The 24,635-nt window shown below is 45.7% G+C and overlaps 1 protein-coding gene across 6 annotated transcripts in view; it reads right to left on the reverse strand.

Moving 5' to 3' along the window:
• Positions 1–1,464: 1,464 nt before the first annotated feature.
• The window catches only part of MYRF (myelin regulatory factor), a 91,249-nt gene continuing 68,078 nt past the window's right edge, over positions 1,465–24,635 (reverse strand). For 4 of the 6 annotated variants that reach the window (XM_053396759.1, XM_053396765.1, XM_053396799.1 and 1 more), the window contains 20 exons: positions 24,185–24,261; positions 23,548–23,658; positions 22,732–22,822; positions 21,713–21,778; positions 18,400–18,600; positions 18,201–18,309; positions 16,975–17,084; positions 16,165–16,325; positions 15,101–15,173; positions 14,278–14,366; positions 12,957–13,025; positions 11,605–11,685; positions 9,954–10,042; positions 9,327–9,500; positions 8,714–9,007; positions 8,129–8,216; positions 7,033–7,107; positions 6,256–6,361; positions 4,876–4,950; positions 1,465–4,614 (listed from right to left, as the gene is read on the reverse strand). In XM_053396759.1, coding sequence (XP_053252734.1) covers positions 4,528–4,614; positions 4,876–4,950; positions 6,256–6,361; positions 7,033–7,107; positions 8,129–8,216; positions 8,714–9,007; positions 9,327–9,500; positions 9,954–10,042; positions 11,605–11,685; positions 12,957–13,025; positions 14,278–14,366; positions 15,101–15,173; positions 16,165–16,325; positions 16,975–17,084; positions 18,201–18,309; positions 18,400–18,600; positions 21,713–21,778; positions 22,732–22,822; positions 23,548–23,658; positions 24,185–24,261 — 2,226 coding nt within the window. In that variant the 3' untranslated portion in view covers positions 1,465–4,527. The remainder of the gene's footprint in view (positions 4,615–4,875; positions 4,951–6,255; positions 6,362–7,032; positions 7,108–8,128; positions 8,217–8,713; positions 9,008–9,326; positions 9,501–9,953; positions 10,043–11,604; positions 11,686–12,956; positions 13,026–14,277; positions 14,367–15,100; positions 15,174–16,164; positions 16,326–16,974; positions 17,085–18,200; positions 18,310–18,399; positions 18,601–21,712; positions 21,779–22,731; positions 22,823–23,547; positions 23,659–24,184; positions 24,262–24,635) is intronic. The other 2 variants (XM_053396773.1, XM_053396780.1) reach the window with 2 other exon arrangements.

Raw genomic sequence — 24,635 nt, forward strand, 5'->3', positions numbered from 1 at the left:
TCCACAGCCAAGTACATTTTTTTGACACTCCGATCGTGCTCAAGAACAACTGTGCTCTAGCTGGGGGCGTTGCTGGATGCCTGCATGGTGAAGAGTCTTTTGGTACTGAACCTCCATGGATGATCAAAGCACATGCTTTGTGGACAAAGTAAGAAAGACCCCCGACAAATAACTCAGCAGGCATGGACCAATAGGAACAGCACTAGAAGATTGTGGTGGATTTAGCTGGGTAGCACCATTGTCTCTGTGAAGTATCTGCATAAGCCTGCAGGTACAGTACTTTCACATGGTAAACACATGTTGTCCTATATAAGCCTCCTGTCTCACATGCCTTTGTCAGTTAATTTTGGGAGAGATTAAGGCAGGAGTGGGGAATGGCTTTTCAGCCTGCATTAACTTCTGTGGGCCATGTGCCAATGGTAGGCAGGGCCAGATGCAAAAGTGAGCAATGACTGTCAATGCAGATCTCACTTTTGTAAAGGTAAAGGTACCCCTGCCCGTACGGGCCAGTCGTGCCAGACTCTAGGGTTGTGCGCTCATCTCACTCTATAGGCCGGGAGCCAGCGCTGTCCGCAGACACTTCCGGGTCACGTGGCCAGCGTGACAAGCTGCATCTGGCGAGCCAGCGCAGCACACGGAACGCCGTTTACCTTCCCGCTGGTAAGCGGTCCCTATTTATCTACTTGGACCCAGGGGTGCTTTCAAACTGCTAGGTTGGCAGGCGCTGGGACCGAACGACGGGAGCGCCCCCCACCGCGGGGATTCAAACCGCCGACCTTCTGATCGGCAAGTCCTAGGCGCTGAGGTTTTACCCACAGCGCCACCCGCGTCCCCTTTTGTACAGTAAGCTAATTTCCATATATACTCAGACACCTCTCTATCTTCCAGCCAGCTAAGCAAGATACCTGAAGGAGCGTCTCCATCCGCAATGTTCAGCCCAGATACTGAGGTCCAGCTCCTTGGGCTTTCTGGCGGTTCCCTCACTGCGAGATGTGAGGTTACAGGGAACCAGGCAGAGGGCCTTCTTGGTGGTGGTGCCCACCCTGTGAATGCCCTCCCACCAGATGTCAAGGAAATAAACAACTATCTGACTTTTAGAAGACCTCTGAAGGCAGCCCTGTTTAGGGAAGTTTTTAATGTTTGATGTTTTATTCTGTTTTTAATCTGTTGGGAGCCACCCAGAGTGGCTGGGGAAACCCAGCCAGATGGGCGGGGTATAAATAATAAATTATTATTATAGATGCATTATTAGAGCTCAAGGACACAGTCCAACCTGGCAGAAACACTTGTGAAGGCCAAAGGGTAGCTTTTTTGTTAAAGTGAATCCCATCAGGTGTCAGGTAGACAGGGCAAAGCTTCCTCAAGCATTTCCTCTAACAAATCTTATACTGGTCACTGACACTGGCTCATTACAATGATCCCCAAAAGATTCGTGAAGGATAATGAGATCTCCCCATAGCTCAGGTTTTTGTGTGTGTGTCTCCTACTTAAAAAGAAAAAGGCAATAGCCTCTATCCTGGGAGGGTGGTGTGCAGATGTGTGGCAGACTAAGACTCCACAGCAATTCAATGAAGTTTAGGTTAAGATCGCCATTTCCACCCCGTCTGTGTTGGCTCTACCAGACATGTGTTGGAGTTGCGGCAGGAGCAGAGGAAAGGGTGGTGGTGGGGAACCCACAGCAGTGATAATTCTAAGGGTCTTCAAATGGGGCTCCCAGATACTGCAGATCTGTTTAGGAGGAACATAGGAGGGGGAGAGAGAAGCAGGGGCTGTAAGGAGAAGCAAGAGTGCTTGCTTGTCAGTAACAGGCTGTTTCACAAGGGAGATTTCAACCAGTTTTGCATTACCGGCATTCAATGCAAGAACGTTTTCACAAGTAACATTGAGTAACAGTGCAAACCTACACCCCTCTACCCAGAGGTAAGTCCCACCAAATTCAATGGGATTTACTGAAGAAGTAAGAGTATAGAATTGCTATGAAACAGATTTCTGCACTTCTTTCACTAGGGAGGAAACACCTCCTTGGCTGCACTAAATGCCACTAACAAATTACATGACCCAGTCTGACTGATGGGGCAAAATGAGACGTTAATAAGGGGGACATAACTGCTGGTCTCTTATTGTTCCTGTTTGTTTCCCCCTCTGTTCAGCAATGGTGCCACTTGGTGGTGAGCACTAGCAATTGCAACTACATTTCTCATATCCTTGTTCCTTGATAAGACAGCCCGCAGCTATTATCAGATGCTATCAGTGCCCTTGTTCTGCTGGGTCTCCAATATCTTCCCCAGCCCATGCCTGTGTGCCCCTCTCGGCTGCTTCTAATGAATGGTAGTTCCTCAGTGCCAGGTGCCATTTCCCCTTATGCCCATTCATGTAATGTGCATCATTGTAACGAAAAGTGGCAACCGTCACTGGGACGCCAACAGACACTGCAGACATTATCTACACATTTTTATTACTTTTATGTCACTTTTACTGTTCCAGCTCCCTTCAAAGAATCCTGTGAATCATAGCTTACTGGGGGTGCTGAAAAATTTATGTGAGAACTCCCCAAGCAGAACTATGGTTACCAGAGTTCTCTGGGCAAAGGGGTTGACTATTAAATCTGTAATGTGAGCTGAGAGCAGCAAATGTGAAACTGGTGATAACTGGGGATGGGGGCGGGCAGGCCTGCCTACCTGGGCAATTTCATTACTACTAATAAAATGGCAGATCTATCCAGGAATGCAGGCACCAATACACATTTCACCAACACAGAGATAAACCCAGCCACCATCATAAAGTGGATTCCTACCTTAACACAGTTGTTCCTTTCAGTTTACAATAATGTGATTTAAAAACCATCAGTGCTTGGTCATTAGAATTAAACCAAAGGCAAGTATGTTTATATCTGTGGATTTGCAGATTGATAACCTGATTCAGAATATACGAGCAGTCCCAGCAGCTAACCATTTTGCTTCTTATCTTTCCCATCCCTGTCCTCTCATCCTCCCTAAGTTGCTGTTCACACTCTTGCACAGAAATCTAAATAACCCGTTTTACAAAAAACAAAAACAGAGCTTGACTGAGTTGGCCTGTCCTTCCTTCCTCTGAATGGAAGTTAAAGGCCTGAAATGCTGGATGGTTGTGCTTGTGCATTTGTCTTAACTCCTTGCGCTTCCCCGATTCAAAATGCGGACGCAGGCTGGTGCCCAGCGACAGCCCGCTTTGGTTTCCTATGAGAGACAAGTGGATCAATAATCAAACAAGCTGATCTTGTGTGGAGGGGGAGGGGGAAAGATCAGTGGTTTAGCAAGTTAACACCTTGTAACAGTAAGTTACCCAAAATACACCCAAAATATTCTTAAGAATGCCAAGGAGGCTTAAGGTCTGGAGTGAAAAAAATGTTCTGTTTGTTGCCTGACAAGTGACCCCTTGGGGATCAAAACACTTTTCAGTCTGGATATACGTTTAGTGTAGGGTAGATCTCTTCTGATGGCCTCCCTCTTCAACTTCAGGGATGGTCTCCTGCTGAGCAAGGGTCGTGCCGTGTGCTTGTTGGGCTGAAAGGCATTTTTTGCTGCTCTCAATGTATGGGCCTCGCGAGGAGCCCTAGGATGCCAATGCATATTATATCAGTCCAGAGGCAAAGCTCAGACACTGCTTTCCTCAAGTAGATTTGAGCTTGCTTCTTCAGAAGCGTATTTATCCAATCCTGAAAAAAGGCACATTGGGAATAAAACTAGCCTGCCTGAGAGTTGTTTTTGTGAGGTTACTGAGGTCTTCTCTCCCTGGAATGTAACTATATGGTGAGAGAGAGAGAGGGAGGGGGGAAGCCAGAGGCAAATCCCATTGCTTTTCCATTGGTTGCTGCTGTTTGAAACGACTGGTCATTTGTGTGTTCCAGTGTCACCAGGACTTCTGCAGAGCATAAGTTAAAGAGAGAAGAGGCTAGCTGCCAGCCAGAAGGTCAGAAACTCCAGTGTATGACTTGCAAACACAGCCAGGCAGAATATTCCTTTTACAGAAAGAATTCCAGTGTTTCAGCTTTAGAGAAGGACTCCCAGCGTCATCGTTGAGAAACGCCAGTGTCTAAGAAAGCCGCTTCGTTGGCTCTCTGGGTGCTGAGATCTCTTCCCAGCTGAACTGTATTTTGTAGTTCTGAGGTGCCCAAAGACATTAAACCCAGGCACGGCTCCAGTGTAGAACTTTCAAATCCAGTGTAAAAATGAGGAAAAAGAAGGAATGTCGATGTCTCTACAACAAGTAAGGCCTTTGGAGGACTGAATGACAAGCATCTGGCATGTCAAGGGGGAAAAAGATGCCTCAGTATTTCCATGTTTTGCTTGCTAGTGGCATCGTTCCCCCAAAGTTGTTTGGCATTCTAATGTTGATATTCCACCGCAGGGTGGGGTGGGGGAGAACCACACCAGCTGATGACAGAGGCAACAGGATAGGACTTGGGGGCTCATAGGAGGGAACATCCAGTCCAATGAGCCTTGTGGGCCCATTTCAGTTCCAGTCCAAGGGCAGTGGTGCTCCCGAGACTCACTCACACAGCCAGTAGAATTGGAAGTAATAGTCAGTGAAGAGAGAGCCCATCTGCTCCACAGCAGTACTGCAGTTTGCTTGGCCCTGTGATGAGAGTGGGAGGAAGAAAAAGAAGGTTCAAGGGAACTGGAAACAGTCACAGAAGAACAAAGGTTAGCCAACAACAACAAGAGGCATCTCCAAGGCCCTGTGTCTGGGTGCAAACACTCAGATATTTGGGTAAGGGGAGTTTGACTAAATTTTCTGACTCGGTCATCTTTTGATATTACACCCCCCCCCCAGCTCTAAAGGATGAATCTAAAGGCTGTTACGTTGGGAGAGGATATTGCAGGTACTTATACTCACAGGTTTAGCAAATCGGAAGTGATAGGTGAACTCTTGGAACGGCATCATCACCACAGGCCAATGGTATGTTACTCCCTACGGAAGAGGCAAAAGAAACCATACCTGGATTAAAACGACCTCTTTCTCTTGCCTGTGCTAGAGAGAGAGCTAATGCACCTTGCTCTCTGTTCCCTCTTTGTAGTGGAAAATTGATGTGAGAGAAACAGGCAGCAAGATGCAGTACTCCACCTACCACTGCCAGGTGCTGTGCCTCTCTTGTAGCCACGGTTTGAGTGGGCAGAGAATATGGGATGGGGATACACAGAATTAAGATCTTACTGAACTGGAAAATGCAGCTTACTGAACCGTGAAGGTCAAACTACATATGACCTTAACTGTGTAGTTCTGCCCTTGTGTGGGCTTTTTTCCACAAAGAATGGTGGTAATCTGGGAAACTCAGCCAGATGTGTGGGGTAAAGGTAAAGGTAAAGGGACCCCTGACCATCAGGTCCAGTCGTGACCGACTCTGGGGTTGTGGCGCTCATCTCGCTTTATTGGCCGAGGGAGCTGGTGTACAACTTCTGGGTCATGTGGCCAGCATGACTAAGCCGCTTCTGGTGAACCAGAGCAGCACACGGAAACACCGTTTACCTTCCCGCTGGAGTGGTACCTATTTATCTACTTGCACTTTGACGTGCTTTCAAACTGCTAGGTTGGCAGGAGCAGGGACCGAGCAACAGGAGCTCACCCCGTCGCAGGGATTCAAACCGCCAACCTTCTGATCGGCAAGTCCTAGGCTCTGTGGTTTAACCCACAGTGCCACCCAATGGGTGGGGTATAAACATATTATTATTATATATCAGGGTTCTACATAGCGGTAGGGCTATTTCAGTTCTTTGCTCCCTATGCCAGCAATTGGGTGGAGGTGAAGACCTGCACTCAAGGGCATGACAGAAACATGCAGTTAAGGTCAAATGCCGTTTGCCCCAGATTTGCTCTGAAATAAGAGACAACACTTATTCTGAAAAACATGTGGTTAAAAATGTAGACCATATGCCAAGCACTAAATAGCTGAACAAGCCAATGATGACCTGTTATGAAGATGGTTTACTTATGTATGTTTATGCATTTTTATCTCCCAGGAAAGCCTTCACATACAACCTTGACAGATGTGCCTCTTTCTACCTCTCTCCTTTACAGCACAATACTATACATACAGAAATTCAGTGGGCCTTACTCACAGTTCAGTGAGTAGAGGATTGCGGCCTTAAAGAGGATCCAAAGGGCATTCACCCAACAGTGTGCAGAAACTAAATACACCAGTTTCCTTTTCTATTACAAGCAGCAACTTAGGGGTGCAACTGGCAAGCACCTGCCAGCCATGATACTTTGTGGTCCTACCTGGGTGCCTGCTGCATCAGAGAAGCTGTCCGCGTTCACAGTGTTGTGCTGACATGGGTTGCTGGAGGCAAAACCACAAAAATAGCCAGACACAGCAGAGGAGGCGCTGGGAGAGAGAGGAAAGGGCAGAGGAGGATGTTTAGTGGAGGCAACAAGGTAAGCAGTTTTGATACGTGACATTGTCATACTTTGGTACTCTCACCTGCAGCACCTTTAAAGATACCCTTTTTAACTGAGCATTCATCATAATTCATGATCACTGTGCTATTGGAGTGGTTATACATGATTGCACCTTCAATACCATTTGCGCCTGCAAAAAAATTGCGGCGGTCATACTGCTTCATTTACAATAGGTACATGCCCCGTAATTTCCTCCTAAAATTTCATACCACGGAGGTACCAGTTTTACTTTTCTTTTTAAAAATCTCATTGTTGTTACCCTATAGTGCAAGCACTTCAAAACAACCCAAAGGCGGAACAATGTGCATATCCCTCTGCCACTGAGCTAAAGCCCTTCTCCTTTGTCCTGCCTCTGTCTTCACCATGGTTCAGGGCCGTGAAAGACGTGAAAAGAAAGAGACAGATGAACACACAGCAGACAGAAGTTCCTTGCTTGTGGGTTCTTCTGCCTTCTCCACCTACAGTTCGGAGACCATGATGGAGTCCTTCTTGCTCACAACTCCCACCTGATATTCAGCTGGCTGCTGACTGTTGCAATGTCACTTGAGGCTGCACCCCTCCCCAGAGCCCCTTGTCTTCCCTGGAATTCTTACTCACTTCATCTCCAGAGTAAGATTTGTGTTCACCGAAGTAAACTTGCTGATGGGGATGCGGTATGTGATGTTCCCCGGCCTATATGCAGAGACAGAAAACGACAGCATAACATGTAGCAGATGTGGTAGCTGTATTCCTCCCCATTGGAACCAGGCCACGCTGACTCCTCCAGCTCATAATCCAATGCAATCCCTGGGGAGTTATATCATGCTGGACCCCAGCTGGGAGAACAGCCTTAGGCTGTGGAAGGCCATTGTACCATCCAGCATTGTCCAGTATTGCTTGCTCTTGAGAGGGCAGGGACACTCTAAAGCAGGGGTGGAGAACCTCTGACCTGGGGGCCACAAGCCATTCTATCTGGCCCCTGTGACTCTCCCCATGCCACATCCCTTTCTCCCTTGTTCATGCCCCTCAACAGTGCAACTCTGCACCCTCAGTGAGTGTTCATGCCTGCCTGGATTGTGTCCTTGAACTCTGATAAAATTTATTAGTTGCCTGGAGGGAGGACAGAGGGGGATGAGGGGTGTGTGTGTGTAGAAACCAGCTTACTGTAGAAAGGTAACATTTACAATAGTTGTTCCACCTGCTTTTGCCTCTGGCAAAAGTGTGCTCAGAAGAGAAAGTGGCCCTGCGGCTGAGAAAGTTCCCCCACGCCCGCTCTAAAGGTTTCAGGCAGAGTTTCTTCCTAGCCCTGCCAACAGAGACACCTTTAATTAGAAACACCAGAGATTTGAACCTGGGACCATTTGTATGAAAAGCAGGCGCACTCCCAGCAAGATCATATCTTCCCAGTAAATCCACAGTCTCTCTCTCACAGCAACTTGAGGATTCCGGTCAGAAGCATTCCACCTCAACGTGGCCTTCTGCCTGTGTCCAAACTTCCCCGCTGTTCCTTTACATGAACCCACATCCAATAATGATTCCATCACTAAACACAAAACCAGCTTACGCAAGTGGTCTTGGCGTGACAATAAAGATAATGCATGGGGAAATCCTGACTTGTTCATTTATCAGCTGCCTGCACTTCCCCCCTAGGAGAAGCCCAGTCTCCTGAGAACTTGGCCTAACAAAGGTTATGGCAGGACAGCACTTCACCCACCTGCATTCATCACCAGCAGCACAGGCCTGAGGCGTGATGACCACGTTGCTCTCTACAAGTGATATGGACTGGAGAACAGGAGCTTTTCCTGCAAGGGGGAAATCATCCATACAGGGAAGAAAGTTATTCTACACGGCAGGCAAAGCCAAGTCATGGGTGTTCGGAGAACCATCAGAGCTCCTAAGGCTATATAATACAGTCTTGTCCATCTGGTGCCCTCCAGATGTTGCTGGGCTACAACTCCCACCATCCCTGACCAGCTGCTGGGGTTCCTGAGAACTGGGAGTCCAAGAACCTATGGAAGGCACCAGGCTAGGGAACAATGCTGGAAGGGATTTCTAAGGTCATGAAGTGGAGGCAAAGATGGCCACCAACCTGCGTGGCTTTAAAAGAGAATTAGACAAATTCATGGAGGACAGGGCTATTGATGTCTACTAGCCATGCTAGTTATGCTCTGCCTCCATGGTCAGAGGCAGTATCCCAGTTGCTGGAAACTGCAGGTGCAAAGTGTGCTGCTGTGCTCAGATCCTGTGTCAAGGTCTAAATATACAGCAAGCAGTCACAAGGAAAAGAGGGGATGCTTACCCTCCTGGCTGGTGCTTCCTGTGCTGGGCTCCTCGGCGTCTGATTGGCTGATGGTGCTGCGCCGCTGCCGTGTCTGCCCAGGGGAGAAGCTGTTGCGTGTTGGGAGGTTGGAGATGTATTTGGACTTGCCTTGGATGTGGGTGAAGGGGGAGGATGGGCTGGCATTGGGGCTGCTGAAGCCCCGTGATCTCTCAGAGGTCTTTGGCCACTTTGTATGGGAAGTCACCTTGCCAGTGATTCCCCTCGATTTAGCTTTGATGTTGGTCACTGGCAGCAGTGACATGAGGCTTTGATCTGTGAAGGTAGAGCAATGAGAAAAGAATTATGGTTTGCGCTTTGAAATTGATGTGAGGGCAAGAATCCTCACTACTTTTTCTCCATACACCAAACTTATACCTACCCTCCCAACATTAAGTTATCATTGTACCTTATGTGTTCAGGAAGTGCAAGCTTCTGGAAACAATCCAATGCAAATCAGATAAAGGTATAGGAGTTAGTTAAACCTTCCATGTGGAAGCACACAGGGGGAGGAAAGGGGACAGCATTCTGTCAGGCGAGCAGAAATGCCTTATTGCTAAGCTGAATTGTGTGTTCAAGACAGAATAGGGTTTACCTGTCCGGTTGTTGGTGGCTGGGGTGGTAGTCTCAGAAGCTGCATCAGAAGATACGTTGTTTGGAATGGTGTTCAGAAAAGGAGAACAGCACATGGAGAAACAAGGCGGGTCGAAACAGACTAATATGCTTTGGGCAGGCAAGTCATAGAGCGATTCAGGCACATGTGTTGTGGCTGTAGGAATAATAATAATAATGAAAAAATATCAGCACCAGTTCTATGTAGGTCAGAGTAAAATGACAAAGAGACAGAGCAACACACAATAACCTCCTGCATTGTAAGGCCTGGTTCATGCAACCACTTTGGGACTTATTTATTTCAATATAGGCCTTCTGCGTGCACATGGACTGAGTTTGTCCATTAGCAGATGGCATGTATTACATTGGCCCTCGCCATTAATAGTGAGCAGAAGCAGCCCATGATGTGTAGTGCTGATTTTCTTTAAAAATGAAGCTTACTGCAGTAGGGGGACAGCTGCTTCTTGGGTGAAATGGTAGATCAACCTGCCCATCATGTGAACACACAAGAGGGACCAGCCACGTTCCCCACGCCTGACTTTCCAGCTGAACACCTGACTGGCTTAGCCTGGGAGACATTTTCACAGAGACAGCCACAACTGGTACCTACCATGCTGTTTAAGGGAAGCATCATCAGGTGTGTTTGATGAGGCAGCAGTAGAAAACATAATCTGATTCTTATCAATGTTCTGACTGGACCTAGAATGCAAGGGGGGGGGAATGTCACTTGAAGTCTTTACATATATATTGAAAAAATGGTATGTGTGCTAACAGAAAGAGATGGATTAATGAGGCAGCTGAACATCAAGGTTTGGAACGGAAGAGTGCAAACAGGCTGTAGAAAGGAGGACAGGGAGGGGAAAGCAAGACAGAAAGCAGGATGGGAAAAGGAGGACACCCTGACAAAGTGTCAAGGGGTGAACAGATCAGGCAAAGCCTAAAATTGCTGCCAGGTATCTATTACAACCCTCCCATCTCGACAGTCTACTCCAGGGATGGCAAATGCCCAAAGGTGAGACGGAAAGAGAAGTTCAGAATCTGACAAATGGCTTCTGACCAGGGCCCTGATCTCTCTTCTAGTCCATATCAATTGAAGAAGCACTATTTCCACTTGATGTGCCTATAGATGTCATCCCCCCCACAGCTGTATCTATACGTAGTCGTAAACTGCATTCTGCAAGTACAGACATTCTTCCATCCACAACCTGAGGACTTGTTCCCTATGCTGATGCACAGGAAGGAAAGCCTTAGGCCTTTCTTTTCCCTCACTGGTGAGGCAGGTTAGCTATCTGCTGCAGTGCTGGCTGCTGTGTAGACTTCATGCTGTGAGAGTTTTGGGCAACAGCAGCAACAACAAAATTGTTTCCAGGGTGAGGGTGGGGTTGGGAAATGCCATTCAATTCCAATGAAATTTGAAAAGGGGGCTTACTTCTGATGAAACATGGTTAGGATTGTGCTTTCAGCTACCTAATTCCCAGCTTAGGTACTGCACCACCCAAGTGGCTCCCTCTCAGCCTAAATTTCATTGCCCTGCTTGGCTCCAGAATGTTCATTCAAACAGTGAAATGAAGAAGGGACAGGAGTAACTCCCCTGTGCGGAAAGGTCACAACATCTGCGACATTCTGGTTTAGAAAAAAGGCAAGTCAAAGAGGATGTAAGTGTATGAAATTATGCACGGTGTGGGAAAAGTGGATAAACATTTTTCTCCCTCTCGCATAATGCTAGAGCCTCGGGTCATCCAAGGAAATGGAATGTTGGAAGATGTAGAAGAAAGGGCTTCTTCACCCAGCCCAGAGCTACACTCTGAAATCCATTACCAAAAGATGTAGTGACAGCCACCAACTTGCATGCTTTTAAAGGGGGATTAGACACATTTGTGGGGGATATCAGTGGCTATGTGCTATCTTCAGTGTCAGAGACAGTTGCTGGGTACCACAAGTGTGGGAGTGCTGTTGCACTCAGGTCCTGCCTGTGGCACTTCTAGTTAGGCATCTGGTTAGCCCCTGTGAGAACCAAATGGTGGACTAGATAGGTCTTCCACTTGCTCCAGCTGAGCTCTTACATTCTCCCTCTCTCTCTCTCTCTCTCTCTCTGTCTGTCTCCCTGCTCTGTTTAGGAGGAGGAGTACTAAAATATAGGCAGCTTTAAAAAGAAAAAGAAAAACACAGAAGATGAAGAGTGGGTGGCATGGAAACACAAGTCATCATCAGAAAGGATGCAGCATTTACATCAACAGTATACAGAAAAAGAAGGACCATACCGTGGACACAGGGCAACTGGGATGCCAGGACCCCTGTGCCGAAAGAGAGCCAGGAGGCAAGTGGTCGGCACAGCAAAAGAACTGCAAGGCAACAGGAAAACAAAGGGGGGAGGCATGAAAGGCACAGACAACAAAAGTCACAAGGAGGGGTGGGCAGAGAAAAGAGGTGGGGAGAGAAATAAATGGAAAGAAAGGAAAACAAGTAGAAAAGGGAAAGAGAAAGATCAATCAATTATTTAGGAATAAGTGTTCCTACAGTGGTGTGAACCATCTAAAACTTCTGGGTACGCACAGACAAAGAAGCTTGGAATGCTTATTCCCTATGGGCCGAATTCAATGCCATGCTATGGTGAATGTCCAGTCATCGCAATCACTGCAGCTTGTCGGACAGAACAATCCCCTTCTCCTCCTTTAGCACTGTTCTGGGGGTTCTCCCAATCCCCCCCAGAGCCAGTTTTGGGGGTCCAGCCAACCTTGTTGTGCAAGCAGACACCCTCACATAAGGCTTGTGCTGATGGGACTCACTGGTGAATCCCACCCCAAGACTCTGACCTTCAGTTACTGTAAATTAGCCAACACATATTTGGAGTCATGCATCTCTATATATTTCTGTATTTCTGTGTATTCACCATGCAGATCTGGCATAGAATCTGACTTCCTGGGAATCCCTCAATTCATGCCACTAAGTTGTGGTTATGGGAGAGCCAGTGCCATTTAGTGGATAGAGTGTCAGACTAGGACCTGGGAGACCAGGGTTCAAATGTCCACTCAGCCAGAATACTCATTGGGGGTTCTCCCCACCTTCCCAAGTGGATCTTGAGGGGCATGGGGGAGTGCAAGCGGGGAAAAGTCTCATTGCACTGCTGGGGGGTCCTTGCTCTGGCTTCTGTTAGTAGAATGGGGTAGCTGAAACCAGTCCTAAATAAAGAGATTTCCCTTAGGGACAATAAATAAATGAATTCCCTCTGGGGCCACATCCATAAATCACAATAAATAAAAAATTTCCTCAGGGACTATATTTCCAAGAAACAGCTTTGATGTATTCCGTTTCACTCATCTCCTGGGCAGTGTTTATTATAAGGTGCTCCTTTTCTTTACCAAGCTGACAGCCCCAAACCCCAGCTGTATTAGAGATTCTTTAAGACACCCTCCCCCCTCTAGATAACATATCTGGTCTTCTCAACACCTTCTTAAACTCTTTTCCATATCTGATCTTCTAGCGCTCTTCTGGTTTGAAGGTTTCTTTCATGATTGTGCGCTTTCCTACTTAGGGTTTCGAAAGGAAGATGCATTCCCTTCTGAGGAAGCAAGTGACCAAAGGAGGAATGGGGGCAGGAAAAGGAGCTACATACCCTTCTATATCCACAACGTCTTCCTCATTGCGGTAGCTCAGCACATAGAGGGTAGACATGGATATCACGCTGCGAAAGAGAAGAGAAGAGAAATGGAGCCTTTGGAAACATAAACTTTCAATATTTCAGGGAGGAAAAGGAAGTTGTCTCCAAACAGGTCAGCCTTTGTGTGTATGATTAACTCAAGTCCAGGGAAATCTTTACTCCACAGGACATCAAAGAGTACATATACTCAGTGGCATACCTCACCAACTCAGTTTGAAAGTAAAATATGGTTAGAAAGGGCACTTGCCTAAGAACAACCACCCAGAAGTGCAATTTGATTTGAAATCATATTTATTACAAGTGGACTCTGGTAGCCAGGAATCCATAGTAAAAAACAAAACAAAACAAAAAACAATACCAGGAAACACATCAGATCAGTTTCTGCATGACATCCCATGGCTGCCTATCTAACATACAGGATTTGCCAACTAAAAAAGGAGACACCAGAACTCCAAATTTTCCAACAAAGCTGCTTTCTAGTCTTAAAAAACAAAACAAAAACAGGTTTCTAGTTCTCCTTATTGCTGCGATTATTTTGAAAATCGTGGTGGCAAACCTCACCCCTAAAAAGGTGGGAGGAGGGAGGGAAAATAAATTTTAAAAGTCCAGGCTCTTCAACTTTACTGCAAAGTGATTCACTTAATTTTCTTCTGATTTCAGGACAATAACTGTAGTTGCCTTCAGTGCAGTTGTAGCAACCAGCAATACACTGGACAGGCTCAGCCGTGTTCATGAAAATTATATCCACACTTTTGTCACATGCAACCTAAAATTGGTGGATTTTATGACTGAGGTACATTTCACTGTGATTCTATGGCAACAATCAAGAGACAAGAGCACAGTGCTAAGAAGAAAGCACACTCATCGCTTCACCTTCATTTGGGATGAAACTGGCCCACCCCTAGATAAGCATAACCAGATAAGCATTCACTCACAGGCCAGAAGCCCCCCCCCCATAATAACAACAACAATAATAATGATAATTTATTACTTATACCCCACTCATCTGGCTGGGCCTCCCCAGCCACTCTGGGCGGCTTCCAATAGGATATTAAAAACACAACAAAACATCAAACATTAAAAACTTCCCTAAACAAGGCTGCCTTCAGATGTCTTCTAAAAGTCAGATAGTTGTTCATTGCCTTGACATCTGGTGGGAGGGCATTCCACAGGGCGGGCACCACTACCAAGAAGGCCCTCTTCCTGGTTCAAATTCTCAGTTCTGTGCACCACTCATCTGCTGAGTGTGAAACAGCCCAGGTGTGCAGACACCAACCTGAATGCCATGATGATCACCAGGGCAATGATGGTGCCTTGAAGGAAACGTTGGCTGATGCACGCTTGGTCCGTGACCACAGAAGGGGACTGCACAAGACAAAGGGGAGGGAAAGAGAACCACCAGAAATTTCATCAGAAAGTTATCCCTGTATTCCTATTCTGATCTTTCTGTGTCGTTCTTTTGGGGATAGCAGGCTGTAATGTGCCCCTTCCTCACTGACCCTCAGGTAACTGTTCACCCACCCTCCCCAAGAAAGAGCCAAGATGTCTGAGGAGGCTTTGGTACCACATTTCAGAAGGCTACTAAATAAAGGAAATAAAGGAGAACCCTGAGTTGGTGAAGGAATTATGAAATGCAATGAAAATGCAGACTTTTTGAAGAGGAAACAGAACGCAAATTATTCACAAGGGAAGGTTGCTGGATGAAGCAGGAATGCAAGAGTCAGCTCAGACACCAGGAAAAAAATCAGATCAAGGAATGCATCATGTATACAAAAATAGTTCTCAGCCCACGGAGACCATAAATATCACCGTGCAAGCATTTTCAATTTGTATGTGCTAACGTTCACCCAACACCTTAACAAGCAGCCTCAGCAAACACAACTTGGTTTGTGGGACTCAAAGGCAAACATTCGATTCCATCTGCACACCATGATGGTGAGGTGCTGCACAATCAAGAGCCCCAAACCCAGCCTACAGAATCAGCAGCTGTGTCTCCTTTCAAGTGCCAGAACCAGCTTCAATAACACAAACGTGCCTCATGCACATGAGCAATCACAGCTCAGATTACAACATGTGTCTCCCTTACAAAGGCTTCTTACCTTGCTGGACATTTTGGGGGGCCTCTTTTTGTGTGGCACACTTCCTGCACGGCTGAACTGACTCCCTGCTTGGCTACAATGAAAGGAAAGTTAGGATGCACCCAGAACAGCACTCCTTATCATATTTAATTTCACTTCATTCTGCTCCTCCTCCCTCTCCCACTACCAATCTGTTTCTTAACAAACACTCTGTTTTCATAATTTTAGCACGTATACGCACGGACCACAATGAATTTGGTGCCGCTTTCTGGAGAATGGGGCGATAACCCAATATAGGATTGTGAAGCAGTCAATATTTGTTTTTTGCCAAGGAATAGGTATCTAGCTGGTTCACAGGCATAAAACTCAACACAGGTGGGAGGGAATAAGGTGCAGCGAACGGGTCCCTATATGAAGGAGAATGTCAGGGTGCTACCAGAGAGGGGTTTAATTAGCAAATGGGTCATTCACAACAGTTTGGGTTTTGTTTTGTTTTTAAACTTACTGGGCGTCTAGTGAAGGTTTCTACTACTTTCACTATTCCTCTTTGAAAACAGAGTACTCTCTGAAACGGATTTTTAAACTGGGACTTTTAGATGCAGATTTACAGGAAAGTCATCTTTAGAGAGTATAGATGCTTGCTCTAGCTGAAGATCTTATTCCTGTGGGAGAGGACTAAGTAGACAGAGTCTTCTGAATCACTGGGACACACTCTGTTCAGAGGCCTGAACTGAATACTTCTTCTGGCACCATAAGAGGCAGGAGAAGCGATCACAATATTTGCCCTCCCGTTATGAGTGTGGTAGAAGAGGCGTCAGTGAAGGAACAAGTTTTTTATCTTGAGTACGTATCTGAGCATACGTCAAAGTTCTTTTTGCTTTTCTACCAATGCATTCCTATGCTTACTTACTCAGATGTTCAACTGTGTTGAACATAATTTATTCCTAAAAGTGTGTATATCATTGCAGCCTGCGTACCAACCCATTTACTCAGAGCTGTATTGTTGAAAATACTGAAAAGACGTTAGAATATTAAATTTACTCCCCTCTCTTTGCTTTTTTTTTTTACACAGGTCTCTGTAGTACCTGAATGCTCCAGAGCTAACAGTTGATTTCATACTGTCCAGTCGCTTGAGTTTGGCGAGTTTATGACTCCATCTCTCCAGTTCATCAATCCGGGTCTCCAGGTTATCAGTCAGTTTGCAAAGCTCTTTCACAGCCCCTACATTTTCCATGAAAATGCGCTCCTAGCATGGACAAAATAAACACTCTCTTTGGGTATGCTCAGGTCCTCACATTATGCCCTTAGTTTTTGGTGAAGTACAATCATTCCCTAACCTCAAACCGCCCCCCCCCACTGCTGCCGCCGCCACCCCACTCCTTCCATGCAAAGGCAAGAGCACCTCCATCTCAGAAAGATTGCTCTTTGATGCCTATAATCTACTTATCACCGAGTTAACAGACCAATTTTATGCATGTTTCCTCAGAAAAGAATGCCAGTGTTTTCAATGGGGTTTCCTCCCAAGAAAACCCACATAGGATTTCTGCCTTAGACTTTGCCCCTAGATACTTAACACCCCCTGTGTCTCCTACCAGAATGGACATCAGAGGGCTGCCTTCGGGGACTGCTCTGTGTGCCCGAGGGTCTGGGTCTTTGAGGGCAAGGAAAGAAGCATTTTCAGTCCTTGCTCCCCAGCTTCAAATTTTTCTTCCAGAGTGGCCTGAAAACCCTGAACAAATATCTCTCAATCTCTTTCTCCCCCCCCCCCATTTCAGCTTTGGCTTTGGTTTTGCTAAAAATATATAGAGTGGGGAATGATGCCCGAAGAGGCTGTCATTCCTATCAAACTTGTTTTCTGTTTGTTGCTTGCCTCCTCTTCTAAGGGCTCCACTCACCTTATTCACCACTAGGAAGTTCTCTACAGTCCTCCCACTGGTGAAGACCATGTCCCCAGTATCTTTCACTGCTTCTGGGAGAATCTCCCTCACCTCCTGAGCAATGACACCTGAACAGAAATGGGAAGCATGCATCACAGTGGCTCTGGGCCACAAAATATAAATGCAACCTTAGAATCCCAGAGGCACCTGCTAGGATCAGGTATGAGGGAGTTTAGACCAATGCTGGTAGGGGACTCTGTGATGCACATACCTCCAGCTATATACTGTATGTATAAAATATGCTGCAGGAGAAAACAACTCAAATGTAGCCTATGGGAGGGTAGAAATAAGCAAGTAACTAAGGGTAGCTTCACAATTTATAAAGCAAATATGTGTTCCCGGGCAGGAGGATGCGGCCCACACTTTATGTCAGCCTCTGCTAACCTGGCAGCTGTCAGATTTTTTCACTACAGCTCCCATCAGTCGTACCCATCATGGCCACACTGGCTGGAGATGGTTGGAGTTGTAGCTCAAAACATCTGGAGGGCGCTAGGTTGGGGAAGGCTGCTTTATTTGTCTGCTGCAGAAAACCTACCTGCAGCCTCCCTTAGTGAAGACTGATAATCAGGGCATACATAAATCTGTTGGTGGGGCTTAAATAATTAAATTGTTTCTCCATGCAAAAGGAATACCTGCACACAGAAAGCTAGCATCCGGAAGAGACATGTGCTACTTCAGGGGTCATTATCCATTTCAGACCCGAGATCCACCTTTAGCCCAAATGTACTTTGTGAGACCCATTTCTTGATTTTTACCATAGATACGTACAAGCATTGCAGGGGATTTGACTAGAGGGAGCCTCAGGATCCTCCCAACTCTACAATTCTATGATTCTATGAATGACAATGACTGCGAAAGACCAAAGCATTTCCCCCAAGCCCTGCAATATTGGGGAGTTTCACTAACTGTGACCTCAAAGTAGAGTGTCATAAATTTTTAACATCAGAACCAATGATCAGATGACACATACCGTATACATACAATTTAGTATGCCTAAGGGATGTTTCGCAGAAAGACAGGAAACACTATTATGAAGGTCCCAAGTACAGGCCAACAGTGAGTATATGTTAAATCGTGGATATCCTGATTTGGGTGAAAGTGGATGTTGACACTTTTGCTAGCATTAAAACTCCTGAACAGCAGAGGTGCAAGGATGAAGCTTGGGGTCAGTGAGAGGACTGTACCTGTCTCTGATGTGTTCTCCAGGCCTACGGTGGCAGCAAACTCTGGCTTGTAGTTATAGTGCACCAGTCGCATACGGGAGATTCTCTTCAGCTGTTCTGTGGTATCCACCTGAAACCATAAGACCCACAATCATGACCTTGGACTGCATTTCCTAAGCAGAGATCCTACTGACTAAGGCATGCTGGGCCAAGCTCTTACTTCCTGGATGTCGTCTTTTACTCGGATGTCTGATGGGTGCATAAGGGAGCCCATGACTTTCACGTTGCCATGGACGACCAAGGCTTCATCTGGGCGGTCTGTGTTGATGCCAACTCTGCCGTGGTGAAAGACGGTGTCGGGGAGCTGAGCACGTTGCCAGAGTACATCGCTGTCACTCTCAAATTGGCCTGGGTTAGAGGCCTGCAAAAAGAAAAGAAAAGAGGGCAGAGATGCCCATAGGACATTAATGTCAACAACACAGAACTGTAGAGAGAAACAAAGTTATTGGGGAGAAAAAACTGCTGTTTTTAGAATAAGACCAATGCAGAACAGTCGCCTCCCCTCTTCCTAAATGCAGGGGGAAATTCTTTTGCGCAAGTTAACTGATTTGGATCATTGAAAACAAAAATGTTGCCCACCAACCAATATTGAAGCTGGGCAAGAGAAATAAGCAAATGAGTCAGCCAGGCACAGAATAACAAACCACCAGAGCAATTGAAATCATGCAGAGTGGCAAGTCTTTGATAAGGGCCCTCCACAGTGTTTAGTGGCCCAACACCTCTGCAAGTATTTTGCACACTACACCTTATAGGCAACTCAGTGCACATTTTTGCAGTCAGATGAAATGCAAGTTGCTTTGCAGAGTATTTTGGGAATTCCAGTTTCATTTTTTCAAGTTTTATGACCATCAGCATGGATAAGAACACACTGCTTTTTGTCCATGTTTGGAGACAGCAACACAGCCTCCAAGAAAACTTACTTTGCAGCCTAGTTAGACAAAATGCACAACAGTAAGTTGTTTACAGCTTGAGGAAGGCTGTCTGGTTCACTTTGCAAGCGAAGCAGAAGGAGCCTTGGTTCTGAGTCAGTGTGTGTTTACAGACCTGCTGAGATAAATGCCCTTTTCCAGCCCACAAAGGATAAAGATAAAGTTGCAAGCTTTTCTCTCTCAGCAGGAGGGGTGTGTGGGAATTCTAGCTATGAGGCAAAGCATCACAATTGCAAAACAAATCCCCAAGGGATTGTGAAGGAAGTGACAGGGTGGCTTGCATGAGGGTTGTGATGGTGATGATAAATGTGTGATGAGCTAATTGGCAAAGCCAGCACAAGAGTGACAGGAGAGAACAGGAGGATCAAACATCTCAGATGGTGCTTATTTTCTCAATATGTTCCTGGGGCTTAAGCTTGCCTGGTCTGGAAGCCCCTGGCCCCTATTCCCAAATGTAGTAAGGGCAGATTGTGGCTTCTCGGGAAAAGGACCTTTTGCACATGGGTCAAGTCCAGGAAGCAGCACTATTTGATGTAGGGGCTCAATGGCTCAGGTTTCCATGTGATGCCAAGCCAAACCACGGCTTACTGCAAATGTGTGGATTCCTGGAGAGGAGATCCTAAGTGCTTTGCTCCTCCACTGCCCTTGCTCCTGCCTGCTTAGCATATTGTCTGAGGAGACAAACTTCGAGTCCAGCTCCTGACAAGGGCTTAACCAAACCATGGCTGAAAAGAAAGTAGTGCAGCAGCAGCAGGACTGGAGAAGGAGCACAGCAGCAACAATATCCTCCCTGGGAACACACGTTCATGCTAAATCACAATTTGGCTCGGTATTATGTGCATACTGGGTCAATAAAAATTGCACAGAAACACAGTTTTGCATCTGATACGAATTGGGCTTCAGCAGCTAATTTCATGTAACTCTTTCTAGGCACCAATGTTCCTATCTGATTCATTCTGCTCGTTGTTCGTGCTTTACACAAACACCCCTCTGCAAACACTCCTATGCATCCTTCTTTATCACTTTTTCATGCAGTTCAGAGCTGCACTTTCACAATGCAAGTCTGTTCCAAAGCTGAACCTGGGGGTTTAGTTATTCTCAAACTCTGACCCCCTTTCCCTCACAAGTTCTCCTCAAAATTCATGGCATTATGGACATCTGAATAAGAGGAAAGACAGTCACTGTGATGCTATTCAGAGTTCAGATAGTTTAGAAAGTGGGAGAAGCACAGTCACAGGAATGAGGAATTTTAACCAGTATAATTTCACTCCTTATGCTCAATGGGAGTGTTATCTGACATAGCACTTTCCTATTTAACCATCACCTCTGCGTGAAAGTTCACAAAAATCCATTGTAGTCATGCTGCCGTTTGGCCAAGCCTCTGTGGACTGGGCAGGTGATAAGCAGCACTGTGTGTATTCTGCACAAAAAGCCAAGGTTTTTTAATAAAAACATTTGCCTTTGTACATTTGCACAGAACATACAATGGAAGCAGATTCCAGCATCTCAAGATTCTCAGGAGGTCTCTTTCTCCTCCCGCCCAAGCTCCTACCTCTCATGGGCTTCACCAGGCACTGTCTGGTGAAATTTCCAAATCCAAGGAGAAGCTTCTGTAGGGCTTCTAGTGGCAAGGGCTTCAGTGTCCCTCAGAGGCCTTTGCACTTCTCCATGACTATCAAAATATTTAATTCTATGCAAATTTACCATTTGCAAAAGTTCAGAGCTAAAAAAAGTACACACTAACACAGTTCTGGTTATATGTCTAAAAAGTAATACTAAATGGAATTTGTTTCCTGTTATTCCTCTTTTGTGATTACATGTGTTATGAGCCTTATTCTAAGTACCCTCACAACTGTTTTAATGTGATCTGTCCTGCTGAAAATTTGCTGCTCTGTTCTTTGGGCAGATCCAAATAGTCCTAGTTTCATGAATCTATTACACTGCATCAGTGTTCCAATCAGTCCTCTTAGCCCAGGCAAGCAAGCAGCTGCAGGATGCACTTTTTCATCCTTCAGATCCCACCTTTTTCATGAAGCCCTTGGTTTAAGATCCCCAGCTGAAACAAAAGCTAACTGCATTTGCTCACATGCATTCCTAATCCACCTCTTACAACACTGCCTTCTCACCTGCCAATGTTTAGACTAAAGCTTCTTGAGACTGTGCCTTTTTTTTTTTTTTGCTTATGAAATCCTGCAACGGGTGGTGCTGTGTAAGTACTATTATATCACATGTAGAGGAATGATATAAAAGGTGTCATAATAAAAGTGTCAGGTTTACAGAGAAGCAGCCATGGATGTGACACAGCTTCTGACATGTTCCACAAGCACTCTGGCGCTCACACCATTTTCACTGCGGATTAAGTGAGTCAGCTGTGCATCTGATGTGCAACCAAACCACATTTCTTGTGCTAGTGCAGACAGATCCTTAGCCTCACTGACAAGACTGGGGCAAGCTCTGCTCGGGGCAGAAGCATCTCTCATCCCATTCTACAAAAGAGCCCCCCAACTCCACCCCGGAGACTGCATAGTTCAGCATGCTACTTACTTGTCTGCAGACTCCGGGGTCCCCGTCCGCCCTCTGTTTGTGTTTTAACCCCGAACCGGCCCTTTGCTAGAGGAAATGGACACAGCACTTAAAAAGGCAGCAGGGCGGAGACAGCCAACCACAAAGTCACAGCCTAGTGTCCTCCTTGTTTGCAAAAGGCTCTCTGAAAGCACAGGAGCCACCCATGACTTCTTCATATGCCCTTCCCCCAAGATCATGCTTCCTAAAGTCCAAGAAGCCAGACTATTTAAGATGCTTACTCAGACATCCAACTAGCTGAACCCATTTGAGAGCATCAGTTTCAGAACTGACGCATTGGGGCCCAAAGCAATGTCTGGTGGAGACATGGGGAAGAGTTCCTTACACATTTGTGCCCACCTAGGTGAAATTAGATGTGACTTTCCTATAAGTCACCCTCATGTGCTCCCCAAATCCCCTTCCCATGAACCTTTAAGCATGTGTCCGCACAAGTGCAATATTGTGAGTTGGTTTAACATCTGAGCCATATGACTTGCCCTGTGCCTTGGAGCAGGGCTGCATGCTGGTATGCAAGCTTAATGGTGGCATCCAGGCAGCAGAACAGCACAATCAATGATATGACTGCAGGGCTGGTATCTTGTTGCACCATTCCTACTTGCAACCTTGGCTTCCTCTTTCTATTGCAGAGGGTGCAAGAGCTGTCTTACATTCCATGGCCCCTGGGCACCATTTTCAGCAATAAACCTTCCAATCCTGCCCATATCTCCTTATTGGGAACCATGAAGCAAGTGATCTCTCTTACTTGGTGTTTGCAAAGGCCTTATTTGTGGAAAGGAGAAAATGAGGATGCAGAAAGCCAGGGAGGAGTTGGATAGTGGGGTATGCAGATGGAAAAGGGGCAGCAGCAAGGGGTGCTGTGGAATCAGGGACAGTTTGGTACCAGTGTCAAGAATTCCCCATCAAGTCAAGTCAAGAGCTGTAGGTGCTCAGAGTTAGGAGAACAATGTCCTGCAAGGGAAAGGGAGAAAAGAGGGACTTACTCTAACAATGATGCGCTCCGAGATGTGAGCAGCCAGAGTGTAGTTCTGGCTCTGGGCATGAGCTTGCAAGGCCACAACCAGCATGAAGTACCTGAAAACAAAACAAAGTGGGTTGAAGATAAATGCAGGATTTAATGCACTCCTAATCATAACTCGACATGATGACTATTTTTTTAAAAAAATCAGTAAAAAATAAACATATTATAAATTAATTACAAACTTAATCTGATATATTGCATTCCAACAACAATATTACATTCATTGCCTTTCTTCTGTTAAAAAAAATAATGAAATAATTTGAGGCCTAGCAGCTAAAATAAATGATGGCCTATACACTTCTTTTGTTCAGCATATGCAGCATCTAAACCACGCAGGCACAGTGCAAAGATAACCTTTCAGGATCTAGAAAGACTTATGCATAGAATTAAGAAAAACATAATCAGCTGGTGATCTGTTTTAATTTTTGTGTGTATTATATAGGGTTGCCATATGTCCAGAATTTCCCGGACATAGCCGTGTCCGGATTTTCACTTTTTGAAATATGGCAACCCTAGTATTAAAGGTGTTGTAAATTGCTTTGATTTTTTTAATGAAATTATACATATAACTATATAAATAAAGGACTTTCAATGGTGATAATATTTTGCAGCAAGTTTTACCCACCATTTTTTATTCTGCTATTTTATTAATGTAAGAATGTTCACATTGCAGGGCAGCACACACATTTATTAGTTAGTTAGTTAGTTAGTTAGTTAGTTAACTTTAATTACATATTTTTTTTTGGGGGGGAGGAGACAGGTAGCACACAGCCCCTACCTCTGATCGGGATTGGGCTTGCCCTTCTTCCTCATGTTATTGGCTGTTGTCTCACTGAAGTGCAACCGTCCCACAGTGACCTTTGTAACCTGCTCCGGAGGCAAATTGACCCTGGAAGAAAGGAAAATTAAAAAAAAGAATAAATGACGTTATGCATGTGTCAAAGAGAAAGCATATTCTTTTACCTGGATGGGACCAACCAAAGTGTGTAAAATTGAGGACGCAAGGGATGCATGGTGGGGAGGAAATCTAAATTCAGGCGAAGTGTCTAAGCGCACCTAAACTCCCAGGGAAATCAGTTGCACAAGAACAGAGCTAAGCACTTAAATCCCTACCCATTTCAATGAGGCACTGCTGTGCTGCTCCTGGGTGGGAAGCTTAATATGCAATCCCTTTTGCATTCAGGTGGCAGCACACTCAGAAAGGAGAGGTAGTGCAAGAAAGCAACACCGCCTGTAGGAAGAAGAGCCTCTTCCAGTTATGATGCACCAGCAGAAGTCAGATTAATGCGCAGGAGCCGCCATGTCCAAGCTACCCTTTTTAGTGCCTAATCTTCTCTGGACTGCTCACACAAAGGTGTGTGCATGTGTTAGACATGAGGGTTTGGAGTGGGCCCACAAATGGAAGCAGTACTCACATGACAGGGTTGAAGGGCCGTTTGCTGCGGTCAGACTGCGACTGCTCTATGTTGATGGACTGGTTCAAGGCCTCCAACTGAAAAGAAAAGATCCAGGCTCATTTTAGAGAGCACAATATGGTGTGTTTCCAGGCTCATGTATTCCCACAAGCAGCCACCTCTTTATTTTGAAACACTGCAGATACATTATTTGACATCCTGGTGACTGGCACTCAGTATGTCTACTGCTCTGCATTCCCTCTTCTCCAGCTGGGAGAGGTAGGAGAGGAGCAAGTAAAAAGGGTTATTTGCTGTATCCCAATATGAAAATAACCACACAAATTTAGTAATGGGGTCACTATTATTCTACCTGCATGCAGAGGGAGTGCTCCTTTGCTTAAATTCAGATCCAGTGGCATATTGGAAGGATGCTACATTTTAAACACTGATTATGAAGGTTTAACTCTGCTGT

The sequence above is a fragment of the Podarcis raffonei genome, chromosome 1 (genome assembly GCF_027172205.1).
Source record: "Podarcis raffonei isolate rPodRaf1 chromosome 1, rPodRaf1.pri, whole genome shotgun sequence".
In the NCBI taxonomy this organism is placed as follows: domain Eukaryota; kingdom Metazoa; phylum Chordata; class Lepidosauria; order Squamata; family Lacertidae; genus Podarcis; species Podarcis raffonei.